We start from the raw sequence: 19,418 nt of genomic DNA, 5'->3' as shown, positions 1-19,418 counted from the left end.
AAGCTTGTTAATAATGCTCTTATTGAGAGTCGAACTCAAGACCTCCCGCTTACTAAACGGGTGCTCTAACCAACTGAGCTACAAGAGCTACTTGATAATATTGATAGTTTGATGAATCAGAAGGGATTAAGAGAGGGAGAAAAATAAATTATTCTTATTGTTAAAAAAAATGAAAACCCTCCTTAATATCTGTTGAGTTATTATACTTTATATAATATGTACTCCTTATGTACTCCCACTAAAAAAATATAACAAATAAATCTATATCTATTATTGATAAAAAATAATCTAAGTAACACCATAAGAAATGAGATACTCAATAATGCTTTCATGCGTGAAAAGTACATGACTTAAGAATAACGATTTCACCGAGGAAAACTTCATGGAATGATTTAAAAATTCTTGGTCAATTCTGATTCCCCCACCAACTCCAGCTTAGCAAGTGACTTGGCTTCACTAACTATAAATATATGCATTAAGAAACGTGTCGTTTTGTAGGTTGAGTGGGCATTTATTGCTGCAAAATGTTTGAGGAAATGACATACAACAATTGCTAACATGGGCTCCTATCCCAACAATAATATCATCATCATCACTATGCTCTGCATTGCATGGCATGTGTGAAGAAGAAGATTACAAGGATTTCCCATTATTGTAACATTAAAAGGCTCTCCTTTAATAAAAGAATTCGCCCCAAAATATGTAAAAGAATTCTGCTAATAATTAAATACTATAAATGTATATTTTTTATGGAGCCAAAAATAGGGATTCTTAAGTGTTAGGATAATAATTTAGTCCATTAATTATAGAACAAAAATCTTATTTATGCCTTACCAAAAGGATAGGATCGTTATCAAACTACACATCATGAAATTTTGTTGTGTACCTTTCCCACCCTAAACATGAGACGATATGCAATTTTGTTTTGTGTGGCTAATTATATGTATTCAGTGTGTTGACGATCTCAAAAGTTCGGTCATTTTACACCTTGTAATATGCCAAAATTCTTAGCAAATTTTCGTGCAAGATGATGAACTATCATGATCTTGCTGTACGTATTTTCATTTAGCGATAAGCTTAAAAAGTGAAGTGGAATTTTTAATTTATTTTGTTCCCTACTTCCCATGGCATTAGATAGTGGCGATATAACATCAATCAAGGAGGAAGAAATTAAAATCTATGCTTATTGTTATTGGCTTATGGCATATTTTCTGAAGAGTTAAGGTACATAGAATTTGTGGAAGGCGCATTTGTATGATTGGTAGCAATTAAGGGCAAGTGAAAAATTTCATATCCTACATCAGCATCCTCCATTCTTCATTTAGATACTGTTCCAAAATCTAATAGACTAAATTATTCATATGAAAATGGACACATACACAAGATAATTTGCAATTGAATGTTTGTTTGTGACAACAAAAGCTATGGAAAGAATAAAAATCATAGAATAGAGGTTAAATGATTTTGTAAAGATACTCACATACAGTTGTCTTCACACGACATTAATAGTTAAGAATCGTTAGATAATTTGACATGCGTGACTAAATTGTTATTTAACGGTTTTTAACTATCAAATTTACATGAAAACAACTGCATAAGTTTCCAAGATTAAAGGCAAATGCCATGAAGAAAGTATGTGTTTCCTCTGTACCTAAGAACCCTATTGTGTTCTCCAACACACCACAAATGGCCTTGAAGGTCCAAATGACCTTTCATTTCAGCAGTTTCCCATACAAACTTGAAAAGGCTAAGTGCTCTATCCAACTGCTTCACACCACGCCCAATCATCTTCTCACTATCTGAAGTCAAAATTCTTCCCATACACAACCAGTTCTTGTTGTCGCTAACACTCTCGTAAACTCCCCCAGCCATGTCTACTTCAATATCTGAGACTCTTCCAAAGAGGTAATATAATAATAGCGTGAATAAGCAGCGAGATGAGTGTCCCAATGTTTTGGAAAGCTTCTTTTGCACCAGGCGTTCTTGGTGTCTAGCTTCCTTGTATCCAATACTGTTGTCAATCAAAATGTCCTTGATTTGCAAAAGCCCTTCTTTCATGACTTCAGCCTTAGCCACATGCAACTTTAATCTTGTTTCGGCTCTAAAATACTCGATCAGATCATTGAACATCTCAAGAACATCTTCCCATTTCCGGGAACCAGAGGTGTTGACATTTTTTGAAGGAGAAAGCCTCATCCATGAAGTGGATTCAGGTTCATTGGAAACAGCAGCTTCAGTGAGAAACTTCAGGCAGGTAAGAACAATTTGCTGACCCATTATAGTATCTTTGTCTAAGCCCTGAGAATCCAAAGCATCCAAATCAACTTTAAAATTATTCAGAACTTCCTTGAGTGTACCAATCAATATGCGGTGCTGGGTTGCCTGTGGACACACTTTGAAACGAACTACCTTCCTTTGTTGAGTAGAAACATCAAGAAAGTTGCTCACTTTGGCAAGGTTATCAATCACTATAGGTTCTCTTTCTCTTGCTTGACTGAAAGGAGAAAATGGTTCATTTTGTGTTCCCATGGTGGAGACCAGAACATGTTTCATTTTGTGCTGAACTGGTGGAGATCCAATAAAGGCCCGGGCAAGAGACTTGAAGGTACACATATCATGCTTAATCTGCTCATCAAAAATGGTTGAATTACTAATTGTGTCAACAAGTTTTCCATTAATTGCATCCATGTTCGCCAGAACCCGAGTCAATTCTTCTAGCTTGGAAAAGTCATTCTGATAGCATTGCAGGTTGGAAACATCTTGATAGCAGTGATAAGGCATTGAGTTCAGGTTAAAAGGTGTAGATTTGTTGGTTTTGACACCGGAAAGCAGCTTCCGAATTCCAGAAGAAAGTTCCATTACTTCCAACAAAAATAGAGGAACTGAAAAATAACACTCAAAACAAATGGAAACAAATAATGACTCTAAAAAGAGGATTTGGATCCTCTAAAGTTTCAATTTCACTTTAGAGAGTAAAGTGTGATCTCTCACCATTGATTCCATAGGTGGTACCAATAATAAATATGAAAGAGAAACTATTCAAGAGTAGAAGATCTATTGCAATAAGAACATGTCCTAAGCTATTTTCAACTAATAATATAGATCAAGTGCTAACATATAATTAACAGAATAACAAGTTCAACTTCCTAATTCATAAAAAGTCACACAACACAATCATCAACAAGAGTCTTGAGATGAAATTCAGCAAAGTGACAAAAGAAAAAACAACTCCAAGCATAGTTATCAGGACAAAGCGATCATCAAACCAATCAGACTACTGGGTCACTAGTTCAACTGGTAGGTTATTGGTTGAATCGGCTAACCTAGTCCTACTTAAATAACAATATAAAATAGTCAAAAACTTAAAATTAAATTTTGAAATATATATCTTCAACACTTTAACAACAATCAAGTCTCAATTTCTAAAATAAAATAGACATATTATTGGTCAATAGTTCAATACTACAATAATATCTTAATTTCACACAATAACAGTGACAATCAATTAGGTAATTAGCAATCAATTCCAATTAAGCAATTAACAATCACACTGTAGCAACGGAGCCTATTAACCATTAATCAATTAGGCAATTAACAATCAATTCTAACAATGATAATTTCAGGGCCCTCAAAATTAAAATTGGAAATAAGGTGCATCCCTATTATTTTTATTAGCAAAATTATAATATCATAACTACAAAGTAAAATTAAATAACTAAATACTAATTTCCAAACATTTTCTTTCCAAATTCAAAATTAGCGAACGAACACAAAATCAGCAATGAGCAGGATAACTAAGAAATTAACAAGCTTCCCATGCAACAAATTCAAGTCTCATCATAAATTCATAACGTAGCAATTAGTCAATTACATTACATACATAGCATCATATAATTGTTTTTAACTAAATCATTTTGAACACATTAAAAACTAAATTAACCAAATCACATTTTTTTTTATGAACAACAGACTGAAACCGAAAGAAGTAAGCAAGAAAAATTAAGTAACCTTCGGTAGTCTTCCAATGAGCAGAGAAGAATGTGACACGGAGAAGCTGGCGGCACTGTGGCAGTCCTTCTCCTTATGTTTACAAGGCGGAGAACTAGAAAAATATGAGGGATAAGGAGAGCGCCGGCGACAAGCACGCGAGGGACGACAAAGCTCAAGCGGAGACGCGAGGAGGGAGAGAGGCGAGGGAGGCGTGGCGACGACACAAGCAGGCGCTCGAGCAGATGCGGAGGCGAGAGAGGCGCGAGCAGCCGAGCTCAGACGGAGGAGAGAGGCCAGACGAGAGCACACAACGCGGAGGATCCGGCGAGATGCGCGGGGACGCGGCGAGCATGCGGCGGCGATGAACCATGACCCAAAATGTCATCAACTATCCCAACCTATGTAAATTTCCATCACGAATTTCACGAGAAATAAACAGCAACAAATGATATAGTGTTGGAAATAGAATTATGCTATAGGAAAGAAATCATCATTTGAATTTTGAAATTTGTATAACACAATTTGCTGATCTCATATAAGCACAAAAGAACACACAGCTATTTTCCAAACAGTCAATTTTTTTTCCCCCTTCTAACCCCACTGAACTATTATTATACATCATCTATAACCAAAAGCTCATTGTTATAAGACTTACCTTGTCCGAATAATTTGTGTTGTGTGGTGAAGAAAGTAGTTGTAGCCTTTGAAGACACGTCTCGTTTGGAAGTAAGGCCTAGGGTTCAGCCTTTCAGTTTCAGACCGTGAGAGTGAGAAAGAGAAAGAAATTCGAATTGAGAGCGAATTAACGAGTGAATATAGTGAGTGGGTCACTTTATAGTGTCAGTATATCTATATGTTAATTCTAACTCCAAAAAAATTCAAATCTTATCTCCTATACTATTTTGGAGGTTATACTTTTTAATAATTTTTTAATATTAAAAGTTTTCATAATAAATTTTTAGATATTAATAAATCCAAAAATAATATTTAACAAATTTTTAAAAATCGTTTATGATTTCGTTTTGAATTTATAAGTTTGAAAAAATATAAATTTTATAGAATTTGAACTAAAATATAAAATTTTTATTTTTATTTTTTTTGTTTTAATTTTTTAATATTTTATTTGAATCTAAAGAAAATATTTTCTATCGATATTAATGTTTTAAAGTTAATACAATTAACTTAAAAATGTAAATATCAATAAGTTGTATTAGTAATAAATCGAATTAAGCTAATTCGATTTATTAGGTGATCAAGCTAAATCAAAAGACTGATTTTTTTAGATATGATTTAGGGGTGTGAGTTATGCTGGGATATGATGATTAAGGGTGATTTACACAGTTATGACGGCGTTGGTTTTTTGGAATTTTGGGGGAAGAAATCGGGGGCACCGATTTGAAGCTGGGAGGAATTGGTCCCACCGATTTGTGTGAGGGAGAGGTTGATGGGTGTGAAATCGGTGCCACCGATTTGTGCAAGGGAGAGGCTAATGGGTATTAAATCGGTGCCACCGATTTGTGGGTGCTGGAAGACGTTAGCTAAGAGTGCAGTAATCGGTCCCACCTATTAATGGAGGCAAAGAATTTTATTTTAATCGGGGTGCACCCATCGGACCTACCGATTTGGGGGTGCAGCGGTCGGTCCTCCGATTTGCCCTTTGTCCATACAAAAAGCGGATGGTGGTATATCACAGAAGCCCCATTTCTTCCTCGTCAACTAATGTTCATCCTCTTCTCCTCTCTTCTCTTCTCTGATTCTTCTCCTTTATTTCTGTAAAAAAAATTCCTATGAGGTTGAGAATAGTTAGTGTTATGGATGATAGAGTTGTATTGAAGATTTATTATTACGGACATATGTTATTACAAACATATGAGGGAGTTCAATTTGTGTGTGAAAATCCGTTTGATGTTGTTATTCCGTTCACATTGTCATTTGAGGAGTTAAAAGGTGTGATTTGTGAGAAGATAGATTCTCAAAGATGTAGGAGAATATCGTGTATTTTGTACAGGTATCCTTTAGCTGTGTTTGGTGGGTTTGTTCAATTTCAGACCAAGTATGTGATGGACGAAGCGAGTATGCAGGAAATGTTTTCAATATACATGGAAAATCGCCACCGAATGTCGTGCATCGAGTTATATATTGAGTTTGAGCAATCTGAAGCGGACCGTAACATTGAATTGGAAGATTATAATAGTGAAAGCGAAGATGAATTTGAAAGCAACTATGAGATCGTCGGTCCAAGTGAGGACGAAGAAGAAGCTAGCGGCGCCATGAACGCAGATGTGGCGGAAGTTGCAAATGCACTAGCAAACCCGCATCCGTTTCAGGAGCCTTCTTTCATGCGGTCGTTGGATTTGGAGGCTATGCACGCACCGGAGTTTTCGCAATATATGAATCCAGGTGCGTAAACCTAGGTAGCTATGTGAATCTCTGAAGTAGCAGATCGATAAGTCAGATGAGTAATGTATGTGATATGTGACCAGGCATTTGTGACCATAGCGTTTGATTTTTTTATTAATTAATAGTTCTTTGTTGTGAATGATATTTAGTTGTTGTTTACGTAGATGGAATAGCGAAAAATAAGACTATAACGATCTTACATAGTAAAGTGTGTTTATTAATTGAGTTGTAATAAAAGACTTGTTACTGAGTACATAATGAAGCATTTATTACTTTTGCTGTATGCAGCCCCTCCTGTTGTGGCGGATGGTGAGTTCACAGTGGGGATGGAATTCAGTTCAAGGGAGGCAGTAATCAAGGCAATGAAAGATTATACCATCCGGAGAGGTGTGGACTATCGGGTATATGAGTCGGAACCGACGACATTCTATGCAAAATGTACAGAATATGGGAATGGTTGTGACTGGTTGATCAGGGTAACCAAAATGCAGAAGAAGTACTGTTGGGAGATAAGGAGGTACAATGGAAGTCATACTTGTACGAGGTCTACTATTTCTCAAGACCATTCGAAGCTGGATTCCAAGACAGTTGCAGAAGCAATAAAGCCGTTGGTAGAGGTTGACCCGTCTATAAAGGTGAAATCAGTAATTGCTGATATCCAGTCAAAGTTTAACTACACCATCAGTTATCGCAAGGCTTGGTTAGCAAAGCAGCAAGCGATCGAATCAATTTTCGGAAGTTGGGAAGCATCGTATGAAGCTTTGCCGATATGGTTTGAGGCCATGTGCCACAAAGAGCCATCAGCAGTGGTTCACTTTGAAACAATGCCAGCTTACCAGAGGGATGATTTAGTTCCTGATATACGTGTTCTACATAGAGTCTTCTGAAGTTATTACCCCTGTATAAGGGCCTTCAGACACTGCAAGCCAGTGGTGCAGGTGGACGGGACTCATTTGTATGGAAAATACAAGGGTTGTTTATTGGTTGCAGTCTCACAAGATGGTAATAACAACATCGTGCCTATTGCATTTGCCATAGTGGAGGGAGAGACTTCTGATGCATGGCACTTTTTTCTGAGCAACCTGCGTCAACATGTGGTGACACGTGATGGTGTCGGACTAATATCTGATCGACACGATTCGATTAGGTCAGCTATTGAACGAAGTAATGGGGCGTGGTCTCCTCCAAAAGCTTTCCATATGTTTTGTATCCGGCATATTGAGTCCAACTTCTTGAGGAAGTTCAAAGCACCTTACCTGCAGAAGCTTATCGTCAACATTGGTAAGTTTGAATAGAATGAACTTTGAATTTATTGTAAGTACGATCAAATAGAATGGTGTTCATAGCTGACTGAATGTTTTTCATAGGATACTCGAGGACGACCAGGGAGTACCAGATGCGCTATGAACGATTATATCGGTAGGCATAGTTTTGACGGTCCCAGTTATGCCACCTGCAGACGGACAATCCATTTGTTAACTTAACTTACCATAAACAGAATATAATTTCTATGAATTCTTTCAATGCATACTTTAATCAAAATTACCTGTTTGCAATTGGAAACACTCGGGGATTGCCAGGAATCGGCGCTAGAAATGGTAGCCGGATCCAAGCCCAACTGACCAACAGTGTCAGTGGACCGTCCATCTCCTTGCAGTCGACACGAGTTGCCCTACACAATGATCTATACAAGTGTGCCAAGCATGCTGAACCCCAACTAAATTGTATGATCCCACCGAAGTTGCGGAGCAAAGGTAAAAATTTTCAGTGCACCGCTGCACCCGACTTATCTGCAAACAGAATTTTCCCAAATAACAACATTATGTGACACTTTACATACATCTGCATGTGCACATCATTATTCAACACTATACGATCTCTCACACTCCTAAACCACATTAATTTTATAAAGCTCCCTCTACAGTCATTCTTGCTGGGTGCAATTCCAAATTGGTGCAAGCACTCGGCTTCCAATGCCTCAAACCTACTCATGGTCGGACCTGTAACCGGAAGACCATTTGTTGGCAGACCGAGAATTACCGCCACATCTTCCAAGGTCACGGCACACTCACCAACCGGAAAATGAAAAGTATGAGTCTCGAGCCGCCATCTCTCAATCAGAGCATTAATCATTGCTGACTGGCCTTTAATAACTCCAATTTGGGATACATAATAAAATCCAATATCGCGTAACTGTGCCTCAACAATTTGGTTATATGGATCCGGCGGGTGTAAATGATCGCACATCAACATCCTTGAAGCCTACAATATCACATTTTCCAGTATAAGAACAAGTATAATATAACTATATTATTCAAAAACACAATTATGCTTAACATGTCCATCATAACTACTTCCCAGCATAATTGCAATTCAAAATACACATTAAATCTGTTATACAAAAATCCTTCAATCATATGCATTACCTTTTAACAGAAATTAATTAACCTTACACAGTAAATCAGCCTCTATTATTATTATTATTATTATTATTATTATTATTATTGTTATTATTATTATAATTCATATAAAAAAATAGCATACTAATCATACATACAAAGTTTATTCCTATTTTTATTTCTATTTCTAACCACCTAATAATAAAATTATACATATATGTTTAATTTCTAATTTCTACATAGTGCCATTATAATATACTGTTAATAAAATCTACAATTATCACTATTATTATCATTAAATAAGATTATTAAAAAATAAAAATTTACATAATTTGGATCTCTAAGATAATTAACAATGTGAAGCTCCGGTTGATTTACTTCCTTGGTTTTCCTTTTTTTTGGCATTTTTCTTCATATTTTTCAACGAGGTAATGGTGGTCCAACAATAGTGAAATGGTGGGGTTGAGTGGGGTTGAGAGTAAGCAGAAAGGGAAAGTTGCTGTTGAGAGTGAAAGAGATAGTGTTGGAGGATGAAAGAGATAGGGGTATCCGGTTTTGAGAGGGTAAAAACGCATAAGGAGTCACGGGCCAGCTGCATGCGCGACGCGTGGCAAGGGGGTCACCAGTGGCGGAACTTGAAACAAAATTTTGGGGGGCCAAATAAAAAATAATTGTCAAAATATTTTTTTCTATGGACCTCATTTAAGATAAGCTCGTCTAATTTTATCTCTCTAGTTTGGGTGATACTGCCAAATTTAAAGCCCTTTTTCAAGATCTCGTTCCAAAAAGTTAAAGTTAAAGTCATCAGATATAACTTTTTGAACTTTTGAAGGTTATATCTCACTTTCTTCGTAATTCATTAAAGTAGAAGAACTATCTACATGTGTTGATATTGTAAAAGTTATATGTTCTCCTTCTTAATATTAACCTTCCTCTTAAAAAATGTATCAATTCTTTGATTTTTCATTATTATTTTATATAAAAATTTGAATATATATCCTGTAAAATATATAAAGAAAAAGTTAGAAGGACAAATATTAAAATTTATAATATTTATTGAATTTTTTTTATCAATTTATACAAATACAATAATATTAATACTTATTGAATATTCTATTATTTTTTATCATATAAAAAATTAAATTAAATAAATAGTAAAATATAAAATAATATTAAATTAAATAAATAAAAGATATCTAATTTTTTATATTTGAACCTAAAGATAGAGAGAATGTTGTTTATTGAACTTATTAGATACTTTAAGTCATAGTAAAGTATTTAAGTCAATTGAACTATTTTTTATCTTTTGAAAAAGTGCTACTAAGTTTTTTATAAAAAATTTGGGAGGGCCATGGCCACCCCTTGTCTGAACTAAGCTCCACCACTGGGGTAACCAATCGGTGCCACCGATTTGCGCACCTACCCCTCCCTGAAATCGGTCCCACCGATTTCCGTCTCCCCCATCGGTGCCACCGATTTCTTCTGCAACGCCGTCACATCTCCGTCAAACACCCCAAAACCCCATAACGCTGCGAAACACCAGCTTCTTCCCCATATCAAAATTAAAAAACTCAAATCGAAACAACCTAATTCATATTGTATCGAATTTTATTCATTCATAAATTGAAACTATCCATTTTAATTTGTCTTTTTGAATCATACTGATTCGATTTACATAAATTTGTACATAAAGACATGCACGTTTTTTAATTTAGGACTTTCATATAATATTGAATCCCACTTTATTTATTAATGTTATTTACCCTAAAAGTTATACATCTATAATTGAAATATGAACAATAACAATATGCGAATTTTTTATTTTTAATATTGGAGTGGTAGTGGTGTTTTTTTAAAATGTGGATTGTTGGGGTGTTATACTCAAATGTGGAATCGTTTAACTAGAAAAGCAGAAATCGGACCGTCCGATTTCTAGATGTACACAAATCGGACTGTCCGATTTCTAGATGTACACAAATCGGACTGTCCGATTTCTGTACGATTTGTAGAGGTACAGAAATCGAACCGTCCGATTTGTGTTTAAAAAAAATTAAAAAATTTTAGGTACAGAAATCGGACCCTCCGATTTGTGTACTTTCACAGTTTTGAAAAACACCAAAAATTACAATGTTAAGGTATATCACCACTTCTACTTCCATAACAAAAAAAAATTAGCCACAGTATACAAGTCTACAACCAGAAGGTCGACCAAATGAGCCAACTTATATCACCTCAATCCATAAATATTTTAGGTATTTAACGCTCATTTTAATCTCCTAATTATCCATTACTTCAAAATTATCACGGATTTAAGTTGGTCTCAGTAATCAGTATCATTTATGTTATGCTTTTATTTTATGTTTTCATGTAACACTAAATTTATGTCAAACCATTTTCTTTTGTGAACTACATATTATTTTTTATGTAAAAGGAATACAAGTATATTTTAATAATAATATGACATTTCAAACACACTTTTACATTTACTTCTACAGAATTAGTTTTTAACTTTATATTATATGCTTTGACGGAATAGTGAATATAAATTAATCGCTTTATTTTTTTCGCAAAAAAGATAAATTTCTAAACATGAACATTCACATTTATCGTTACCTTATAAAGAGAGAAAATGTTGTAGAACATTGATATATACATGTAAGCACTTACTTAAGTACATACTAAATTACTAAACCAAATAAGGAATATATATGAGTTGATAATAGAAAGATTACAATTCTAAGATAAAACCAATTTTTTCATCAGCAAGACATGTTGGCAATGCATCTAACATTGTCTTAAAATCAGCGTTCTCATCAATCTTGAAGGTACAAATAACCTTGACAATCTTCAAGGCATGCCACCAACATTTTGTATTACTTGAACTGCAGTGGCACTTCCCTTCCTTTCTTCCCATCAGTGTCTCATACAAAAACTGTTGTTTTTTTCAAAATAACAAACGGCGTTAGAAAGAACATATTGATGATAAAGTATATAAACACAAATGCAGTCACTGCTGGGATGGAAGTACTGTTGTCGTTGTAAATGCAAGACTCAGAAAATTTGAGGATAATGACATACCTCAATGAATGCTTTACTATGAACATAAGAGCAAAAACTAAATGAAATAGAGTTCGGGCAGCAACTTGAAAGCAAGTAATTCATAAAAGGGAAATAGAGAGCTTCGTAGTCCGGGGAAAACTGTAATTCCAAGCGTTTAATAGTTGGAGGAATAGATGAAACTTGGAATGCACCCTGCTCTGGTTCACTCTACAGAATTCAGACAAACAAACAAATAAATAAAATAGGCAAATATGTAAAGCAGAATGAACCAATGTAGCAAGTGTATATACTTACTAGAATTGACAGACAGATAAAGAGGGAGACTGATGCCCAAATCTTTTGGGGTTTAATGTTTTGGACAAATTTCCTCAAGCTACAAAGGTCCCGAAAATCCACATCGCTAAAACTATTGACTTCCAATTGATTAGAACATTTCTGAAAAGATATACCAGGTTGGTTGTTTCCCTCATACGCAAATGATAATAAATTTCGAGCATCAATGTTAAGCTCCTCCAAGTTAGAGCAGTATGATAACTTCAAGACCTTGAGTTGAGCACTTGAAATATTAATCCTCTGAGACATCGAGAAATTGTCTAGTTCCAAACTCTCAAGGAAAGGAAATTTAGAAAATAGTTCAAGAAACCATTTGTCTCCAATAGCAATGTTCTTCAAATTCCATAAGCACAGCCATCTCAAATTTGTGCAACTATCTAAATTCAGCTTGAAATATGTATTTAGATACTGAAGACAACAATGTAAGCTCTCAAGATTTGGAGCATCAATATATACTTCCCGCATTCCTTGAACATAAACTTTCTTGAGCTTATGTAAACCATGCAAGAATAGTGATTCCACAAGACTGAACTCATACACTTGAGGAATTCCTCCGATTGGAGGGTTATAGACAGCACAATCAATCACGGTTAAATCTTCAATTAGAGGACAATGAGAAATGAGATGATCTATAATCCCTTCATGTCCAAAAAATATATTGCATAGTTTCAATATTCTCACTGAGTAAAGCTTGATGGAATGGGTGAGGAATGCTTGGCCAACTCTGATTCCGTCCATCAACACCAACTTAGTAAGTGATTTGGATTCAATGACACTGAGTGGAAGCTCATAAAACCTGTCCGGACTGTGTCTCCCTACATAGCGACCAGGGAGGCGAAGCTGTAAATGTAATACTTCGCCGCCACTTTCAATAGCCATCTTCATCCATAGATCAACATGGTGCGCCATGCACTTATGGTCTACATAGTCCATGATGAGCTTGAATTCTTTGATTGCTAAGCCTAGGTCGCGGAGCCTCAGTAATCTTCTCCCAACATAGTCAACAACTTTGTCTATTTTGCTATGATAATTGTCTACCGTTACATCTTGACTCTTAAAATGTTGATCGCTGCAAATAGACAATATTGGAAACGTAGACCATGTTTCTCTCCAAGCCTTTGATAAAACACTAGTCCTGGCAGAATCTCTGTCCGGAAGCCTTGCGAGAATGTCATGAAGTATAGCTTCCGGCAAACCAGATATTTGGTCCATTTTTCCCCAGCTTCAGTACTAATAGCAAGTATAATATCATGGATGGATAATTGTAACTCATTCAATGCCAAGAAAGAAAAAAAAAAAATCACATGTATTACATGTTTATTGTCAAAATGATTCATCTAGGGATCTATGATTATGAATGACTTTCAACTAAGTACAGTGATGAGATTTTTCATTGTAAAATTCATAAACTGTTCATCAAATTTTCATCATGACCCAAAATGTCCCATCTGAAACTCATAAATACTATAATAATAATAATAATAATAATAATAATAATAATAATAATAATAATATAAAGATCAATGTGGGAACCTATGTAGATCTCTATCACTAATTTCTTCTTCTTTTTCTTCTTATGTGAAGTGAAATAATTTTTAAGATGGAATTAAGACACAAAAAAGAAAACACTAAGGGACTAATTTTTTTTCTCTATGGAAGTATGATGAGTGATGTACATGTACTCTAACATTGTAATTTTTAATGTTTTTTAAAATGATAAAAAGTATAGAAATCGGAATATCTCAAATCTTTTATGATTTTAAAAATTAAAGAATCCAACTTTTGGGCTTTAGAAATGTGTGTACTCATAGAATTTAAACTTTTTAATTTCTGTACTCCAAATTAAACTTTACTACATTTATAAGATTAATATCCCAAACTCCAGAAAAATATCATTATTAAACCAATATAAATAAACAAATAAAGTGTAGACTCTATCTCCTTTGTCACTACAAAATAAATTTCAATTTTTCCTCCTATCTCCTAAACAATAACTTAACTAGTTACTAGACTAAGGAAAAGCTCGTTGTTCCAATAACAGAAGAAAAAGGGGGAATATTAAAAGATAAACTTACCTTCTCCAATAGAGTGTGTTTGTGGTGATTTGAAGGGTGTAGAAGTGCGGTATTTTTTTACTTTGTGATAGATGAACGAATTTCTGGGCTTAAGATTTTGGTTTCAGTGTTTTATATTCTTATTGTAGACGGTGAAAGAAGAAACGTCTCTTCTGGGTTTAAAGTTTCAGGTTGAGTATTTTATACTCTCACTTTAGAAAGGTGAAAAAAGAGACCGACATCGATTTTAAGTGTTTTAAAAAAATGTAAATTTTTATTTTTTTAAAAAAATATAAATTGTAATTTTTTTAAAAAATATTTTTTATTTTTTATTTTTTACTATTTTTATTTTTAATTTTTTACTAATAAAAATTTACCGAATACGCTAAAAAATAAAAAAAATATTTTTTATCAACTTAATAATACTCAAACAAACATAAAAGAATTACATTTTTTATTTATAAAAGATGTAATTTATAAATATGAAATCAATTTTGTTATTGATATATAAAAGCCTACTAAGCATCAAATTAGTCCATCCTTAAAAAAATAAATTATCAAAATATTACTTGAAAATTTGTATCGCTAATAAAACAAATTTTAAAAAGTCACCAAAAAAAAATAAATTTTAAAAGATACTAACAATAAATAAATCCGTCAAAAATAAAAAAATACTACAAAAAGAACTTGATACTCAAAATGTTGTGGCATGTAGACAGTAGTTTAAGTGTTTACTCGAATCCTATGTAAAATTTTCATCCGAAATTTTTAGAAAATAAACTTAAAAAAAAAGAATAAAAAAGGATCTACAAACAGAATGAAATAAAGCTATGCTTAAATGGTTAAGATTACAAATATGAGGAAAGAGCATTTACCGAAGAAACTTTGCGGCTAATAAAAGAATTCGCCACCAAAATATGTAAAAGAATTCTGCTAATAATTAAATACTATAAATGTATATTTTTATGGAGCCAAAGATAGGAATTCTTAATTGTTAGGAGAATAATGTAGTCCATTAATTATCTTTTAAGTTAATATTATAATTTATAAGGTTTTACTTTTTAATTTAAAAATTTTAAAATTAACAAAATAAAAACTAATAAAAAATTGGGCCACATTATTGAGAAAAAAAAAATGAATAACATAAAACAAGAGTATTTATTTACTCTCAGAACATAAAAAAATAGGATAAAAATCTTATTTATGCCTTACCTAAAGGATAGGATCGTTATCAAACTACACCATGAAATTTTGTTGTGTAGCTTTCCCACCCTAAATATGAAACGATATGCAATTTTGTTTTGTGTGGTTAATTATATGTATTCAGTGTGTTGATGATCTCAAAGTTTGGCCATTTGACACCTTGTAATATGTCAAAATTCTTAGCAAAATTTTTCGTGCAAGATGATGAACTATCATGATCTTGCTCTACGTATTTTTAATTTATTTTGTTCCCTACTTCCCATGGCTTTAGAGTTTAGATAGTGGAGATATAGCATCAATCAAGTAGGAAGAAGTTAAAATCTATGCTTATTCTTATTGGCTTATGGCATATTTTCTGAAGAAGAGTTAAGGTACATAGAATTTATGGAAGGCACATTTGTATCCTACATCAGCATCCTCCATTCTTCATTTAGATACTGTTTCAAAATCTAATAAACTAAATTATTCATATGAAAATGGGCACATACACAAGATAATTTGCAATTGAATATTTGTTTGTGACAACAAAAGCTATGGAAAGAATAAAAATCATAGAATAGAGGTTGAATGATTTTGTAAAGATACTCATATACAGTTGTCTTCACGCGACATTAATAGTTAAGAATCGTTAGATAATTTGTCGTGTGTGACTAAATTGTTATTTAACGGTTCTTAACTATCAAATTTACATGAAAATAACTGCATGAGTTTCCAAGATTAGAGGCAAATGCCATGAAGAAAGTATGTGTTTCCTCTGTACCTAAGCAACCTGTTGTGTTCTCCAACACACCACAAATGGCCTTGAAGGTCCAAATGACCTTTCATTTCAGCAGTTTCCCATACAAACTTGAAAAGGCTAAGTGCTTTATCCAACTGCTTTACACCGCGCTCAATCATCTTCTCACTATCTGAAGTCAAAATTCTTCCCATACACAACCAGTTCTTGTTGTCGCTTCCACTCTTGTAAACTCCACCAGCCATGTCTACTTCAATATCTGAGACTCTTCCAAAGAGGTAATATAATAATAGCGTGAATAAGCAGCGAGATGAGTGTCCCAATGTTTTGGAAAGCTTCTTTTGCACCAGGCGTTCTTGGTGTCTAGCTTCCTTGTATCCAATACTGTTGTCAATCAAAATGTCCTTGATTTGCAAAAGCCCTTCTTTCATGACTTCAGCCTTAGCCACATGCAACTTTAATCTTGTTTCGGCTCTAAAATACTCGATCAGATCATTGAACATCTCAAGAACATCTTCCCATTTCCGGGAACCAGAGGTGTTGACATTTTTTGAAGGAGAAAGCCTCATCCATGAAGTGGATTCAGGTTCATTGGAAACAGCAGCTTCAGTGAGAAACTTCAGGCAGGTAAGAACAATTTGCTGACCCATTATAGTATCTTTGTCTAAGCCCTGAGAATCCAAAGCATCCAAATCAACTTTAAAATTATTCAGAACTTCCTTGAGTGTACCAGTCAATATGCGGTGCTGGGTTGCCTGTGGACACACTTTGAGACGAACTACTTTCCTTTGTTGAGTAGAAACATCAAGAAAGTTGCTCACTTTGGCAAGGTTATCAATCACTATAGGTTCTCTTTCTCTTGCTTGACTGAAAGGAGAAAATGGTTCATTTTGTGTTCCCATGGTGGAGACCAGAACATGTTTCATTTTGTGCTGAACTGTAACCCTTTTCATTCAGGCATTTTATCAAACACCTAGCAGACAAACTTAAAAAGAACGTGATAATGGCTTGCACATTATGCAAGCACTTGATGTTCATATAGATACTTATTCACTGAGATTTAAGGGGAAAGAAAAACAATAAATTTATTGCTAAGCATTGACATATAAATTCTATAGCTACTTGTAGTGTTGTAACCACAATTGGTCGCTCAACCGATGTAAGCATGCTCTTGAACAGGAGTGTTCGGTTTGCAGTTTGGTTCTTTTTTTGGAAAAAAAGTTATCTGAACCAATTATATATAAAATGTTCGGTGTGGTTTGGTTCGACTTTTTTTGTGAGGCCAATCAAACATAACAAAACCAATGAGAATTGGTTTGGTTTGGTTCAGTTTTTCAGTTTTTACACTAATTAAGAAAAAAAAAAAAAGATGAGATGTCCTAAAGTCTTGATCATATTAAGAACATGTCCTGAAATATTTTCAACTAATAATATAGACCAAGTGCTAACATATAATTAACAAATAAGTTCAACTTCCTAACTCATAAAAAGTCACACAACACAATCATCAACTAGAGTCTTGAGACGAAATTCAGCAAAGTGACAAAAGGAAAAACAACTCCATAGTTATGAAAATCGAATAGGTGATCAAATTAGTCAGACTACTAGGTTACTAGTTCAACTGGTGGGTTATTGGTTGAATCGGCTAACCTAGTCCTACTTAAATAACAATATAAAATAGTCAAAAACTTAAAATTAAATTTTGAAATATATATTTTCAACACTTTAACAACAATCAAGTCTCAATTTCTAAAATAAAATAGATATATTATTAGTCAATAGTTCAATACTACAATAATATCTTAATTTCACACAATAACAGTGACAATCAATTAAACAATTAGCAATCAATTCCAATTAAGCAATTAACAATCACACTGCAGCAACAGAGCCTATTAACCATTAATCAATTAGACAATTAACAATCAATTCTAACAATGATAATTTCAGGGTCTTCAAAATTAAAATTGGAAATAAGGTGCATCCCTATTATTTTTATTAGCAGAATCATAATATCATAACCACAAAGTAAAACTAAATAACTAAATAGTCACCCAAAAAAAAATATTAAATAACTAATTAACTAAATACCAATCTCCAAACATTTTCTTTCCAAATTCAAAATTAGCACACTAACACAAAATCAGCAATGAGCAGGATAACTAAGAAATTAACAAGCTTCTCATGCAACAAATTCAAGTCTCATCATAAATTCATAACCAAGCAATTAGTCAATTACATTATATACATAGCATCATAAGAGATCAGAGCTCACAAACACACAAAATTAACTAATTGTTTTTAACTAAATAATTTTAAACACAGCTAAATTAACCAAATCACAATTTTTTTTTCATGAACAAGAGATTGAAAACGAAAGAAGTAAGCAAGAGAAATTAAGTAACCTTCGGTGGTCTTCCAATGAGCAGAGAAGAATGTCACGCGGAGAAGCTGACGGCACTGCGGCAGTCCTTCTCCTTATGTTTACAACGCGAAGAACTAGCAGAGTATGAGGGATAGGGAGAGCGCAAGCACGCGAGGGACGACAAAGCTCAAGCGGAGACGCGAGGAGGGAGAGAGGCGACGGAGGCGCGGCGACGACACGAGCAGGAAGCACCGCTCGAGCAGACGCGGAGGCGAGAGAGGCGCGAGCAGCCGAGATCAGACGGAGGAGATAGGCCAGACGCGAGCACACAACGCGAAGGATTCGGCGAGATGCGCGGGGACGGCGGCGAACATGCGGCGGCGATGAACCATGACCCAAAATGTCATCAACTATACCAAACTATCATGAATTTCATGAGAAATAAACAGCAACACATGATATAGTGTTGGAAATAGAAATATGCCATAGGAAAGGAACCATCATTTGAATTTTGAAATTTTTATAACACAATTTGCTGATCTCATATAGGCACAAAAGAACACACAGCTATTTTTCAAACCGTAAATATTAAGAGGGGTGAAATATTAAGAGGGGAAAAAAGCAGCAAGGACATAAGACTTACCTTGTCCGAATAATTTGTGTTGTGTGGTGAAGAAAGTAGTTGTAGCCTTTCAGTTTCAGACCGTGAGAGTGAAAATGAGAAAGAAATTCAAATTGAGAGCGAGTTAATGAGTGAATGAAGAGGGAAGCACGCTTCATGCTTGGGAACTCGTCGTCTTGGTTCCAAGCAAATAATAATTAGTTTATTTTGTGTATATTAAATTAATAATCTATATTTTTATTAGAATTTTAACTCT

General features: G+C 34.2%; 3 protein-coding genes and 1 non-coding gene across 7 annotated transcripts in view; 1 reads left to right on the top strand and 3 right to left on the bottom strand.

Moving 5' to 3' along the window:
- The window catches only part of LOC107617629, an 80,210-nt gene extending 60,874 nt beyond the window's left edge, over positions 1-19,336 (bottom strand). The window contains exons 1-4 of one of the 4 annotated variants that reach the window (XM_016319440.2): positions 19,184-19,327; positions 18,853-18,960; positions 18,581-18,630; positions 1,426-2,882 (exon numbers count right to left, since the gene is read on the bottom strand). In XM_016319440.2, coding sequence (XP_016174926.2) covers positions 1,609-2,882; positions 18,581-18,630; positions 18,853-18,947 — 1,419 coding nt within the window. In that variant the 5' untranslated portion in view covers positions 18,948-18,960; positions 19,184-19,327 and the 3' untranslated portion in view covers positions 1,426-1,608. Of the gene's footprint in view, positions 1-1,425; positions 4,389-4,645; positions 4,806-18,580; positions 18,961-19,183 lie in introns of those variants that run through there. The other 3 variants (XM_016319439.2, XM_021111329.1, XM_021111328.1) reach the window with 3 other exon arrangements.
- Positions 15-88, bottom strand: TRNAT-AGU. Its single transcript has one exon. It is a non-coding gene; the product is annotated as a tRNA-Thr (tRNA).
- On the top strand, positions 6,255-7,804 carry LOC107614726. The gene is made up of 3 exons (XM_021111331.1): positions 6,255-6,390; positions 6,679-7,671; positions 7,758-7,804. Exons 1-2 carry the CDS (start codon positions 6,261-6,263, stop codon positions 7,275-7,277), a joined length of 729 nt encoding a protein of 242 aa, XP_020966990.1. The 5' UTR covers positions 6,255-6,260; the 3' UTR covers positions 7,278-7,671; positions 7,758-7,804.
- LOC107617628 (putative F-box/FBD/LRR-repeat protein At1g78840) lies at positions 11,409-14,418 on the bottom strand. Its single transcript, XM_016319438.2, has 4 exons — positions 14,258-14,418; positions 12,144-13,412; positions 11,868-12,056; positions 11,409-11,721 (listed from the first exon to the last, which is right to left on the bottom strand). Exons 2-4 carry the CDS (start codon positions 13,392-13,394, stop codon positions 11,518-11,520), a joined length of 1,644 nt encoding a protein of 547 aa, XP_016174924.1. The 5' UTR covers positions 13,395-13,412; positions 14,258-14,418; the 3' UTR covers positions 11,409-11,517.

This window comes from Arachis ipaensis, chromosome B09 (assembly GCF_000816755.2).
Source record: "Arachis ipaensis cultivar K30076 chromosome B09, Araip1.1, whole genome shotgun sequence".
NCBI classification, from domain to species: domain Eukaryota; kingdom Viridiplantae; phylum Streptophyta; class Magnoliopsida; order Fabales; family Fabaceae; genus Arachis; species Arachis ipaensis.
Note: the sequence above shows the minus strand (reverse complement) of the source record. Positions and strands in the feature narration are given on the sequence as shown.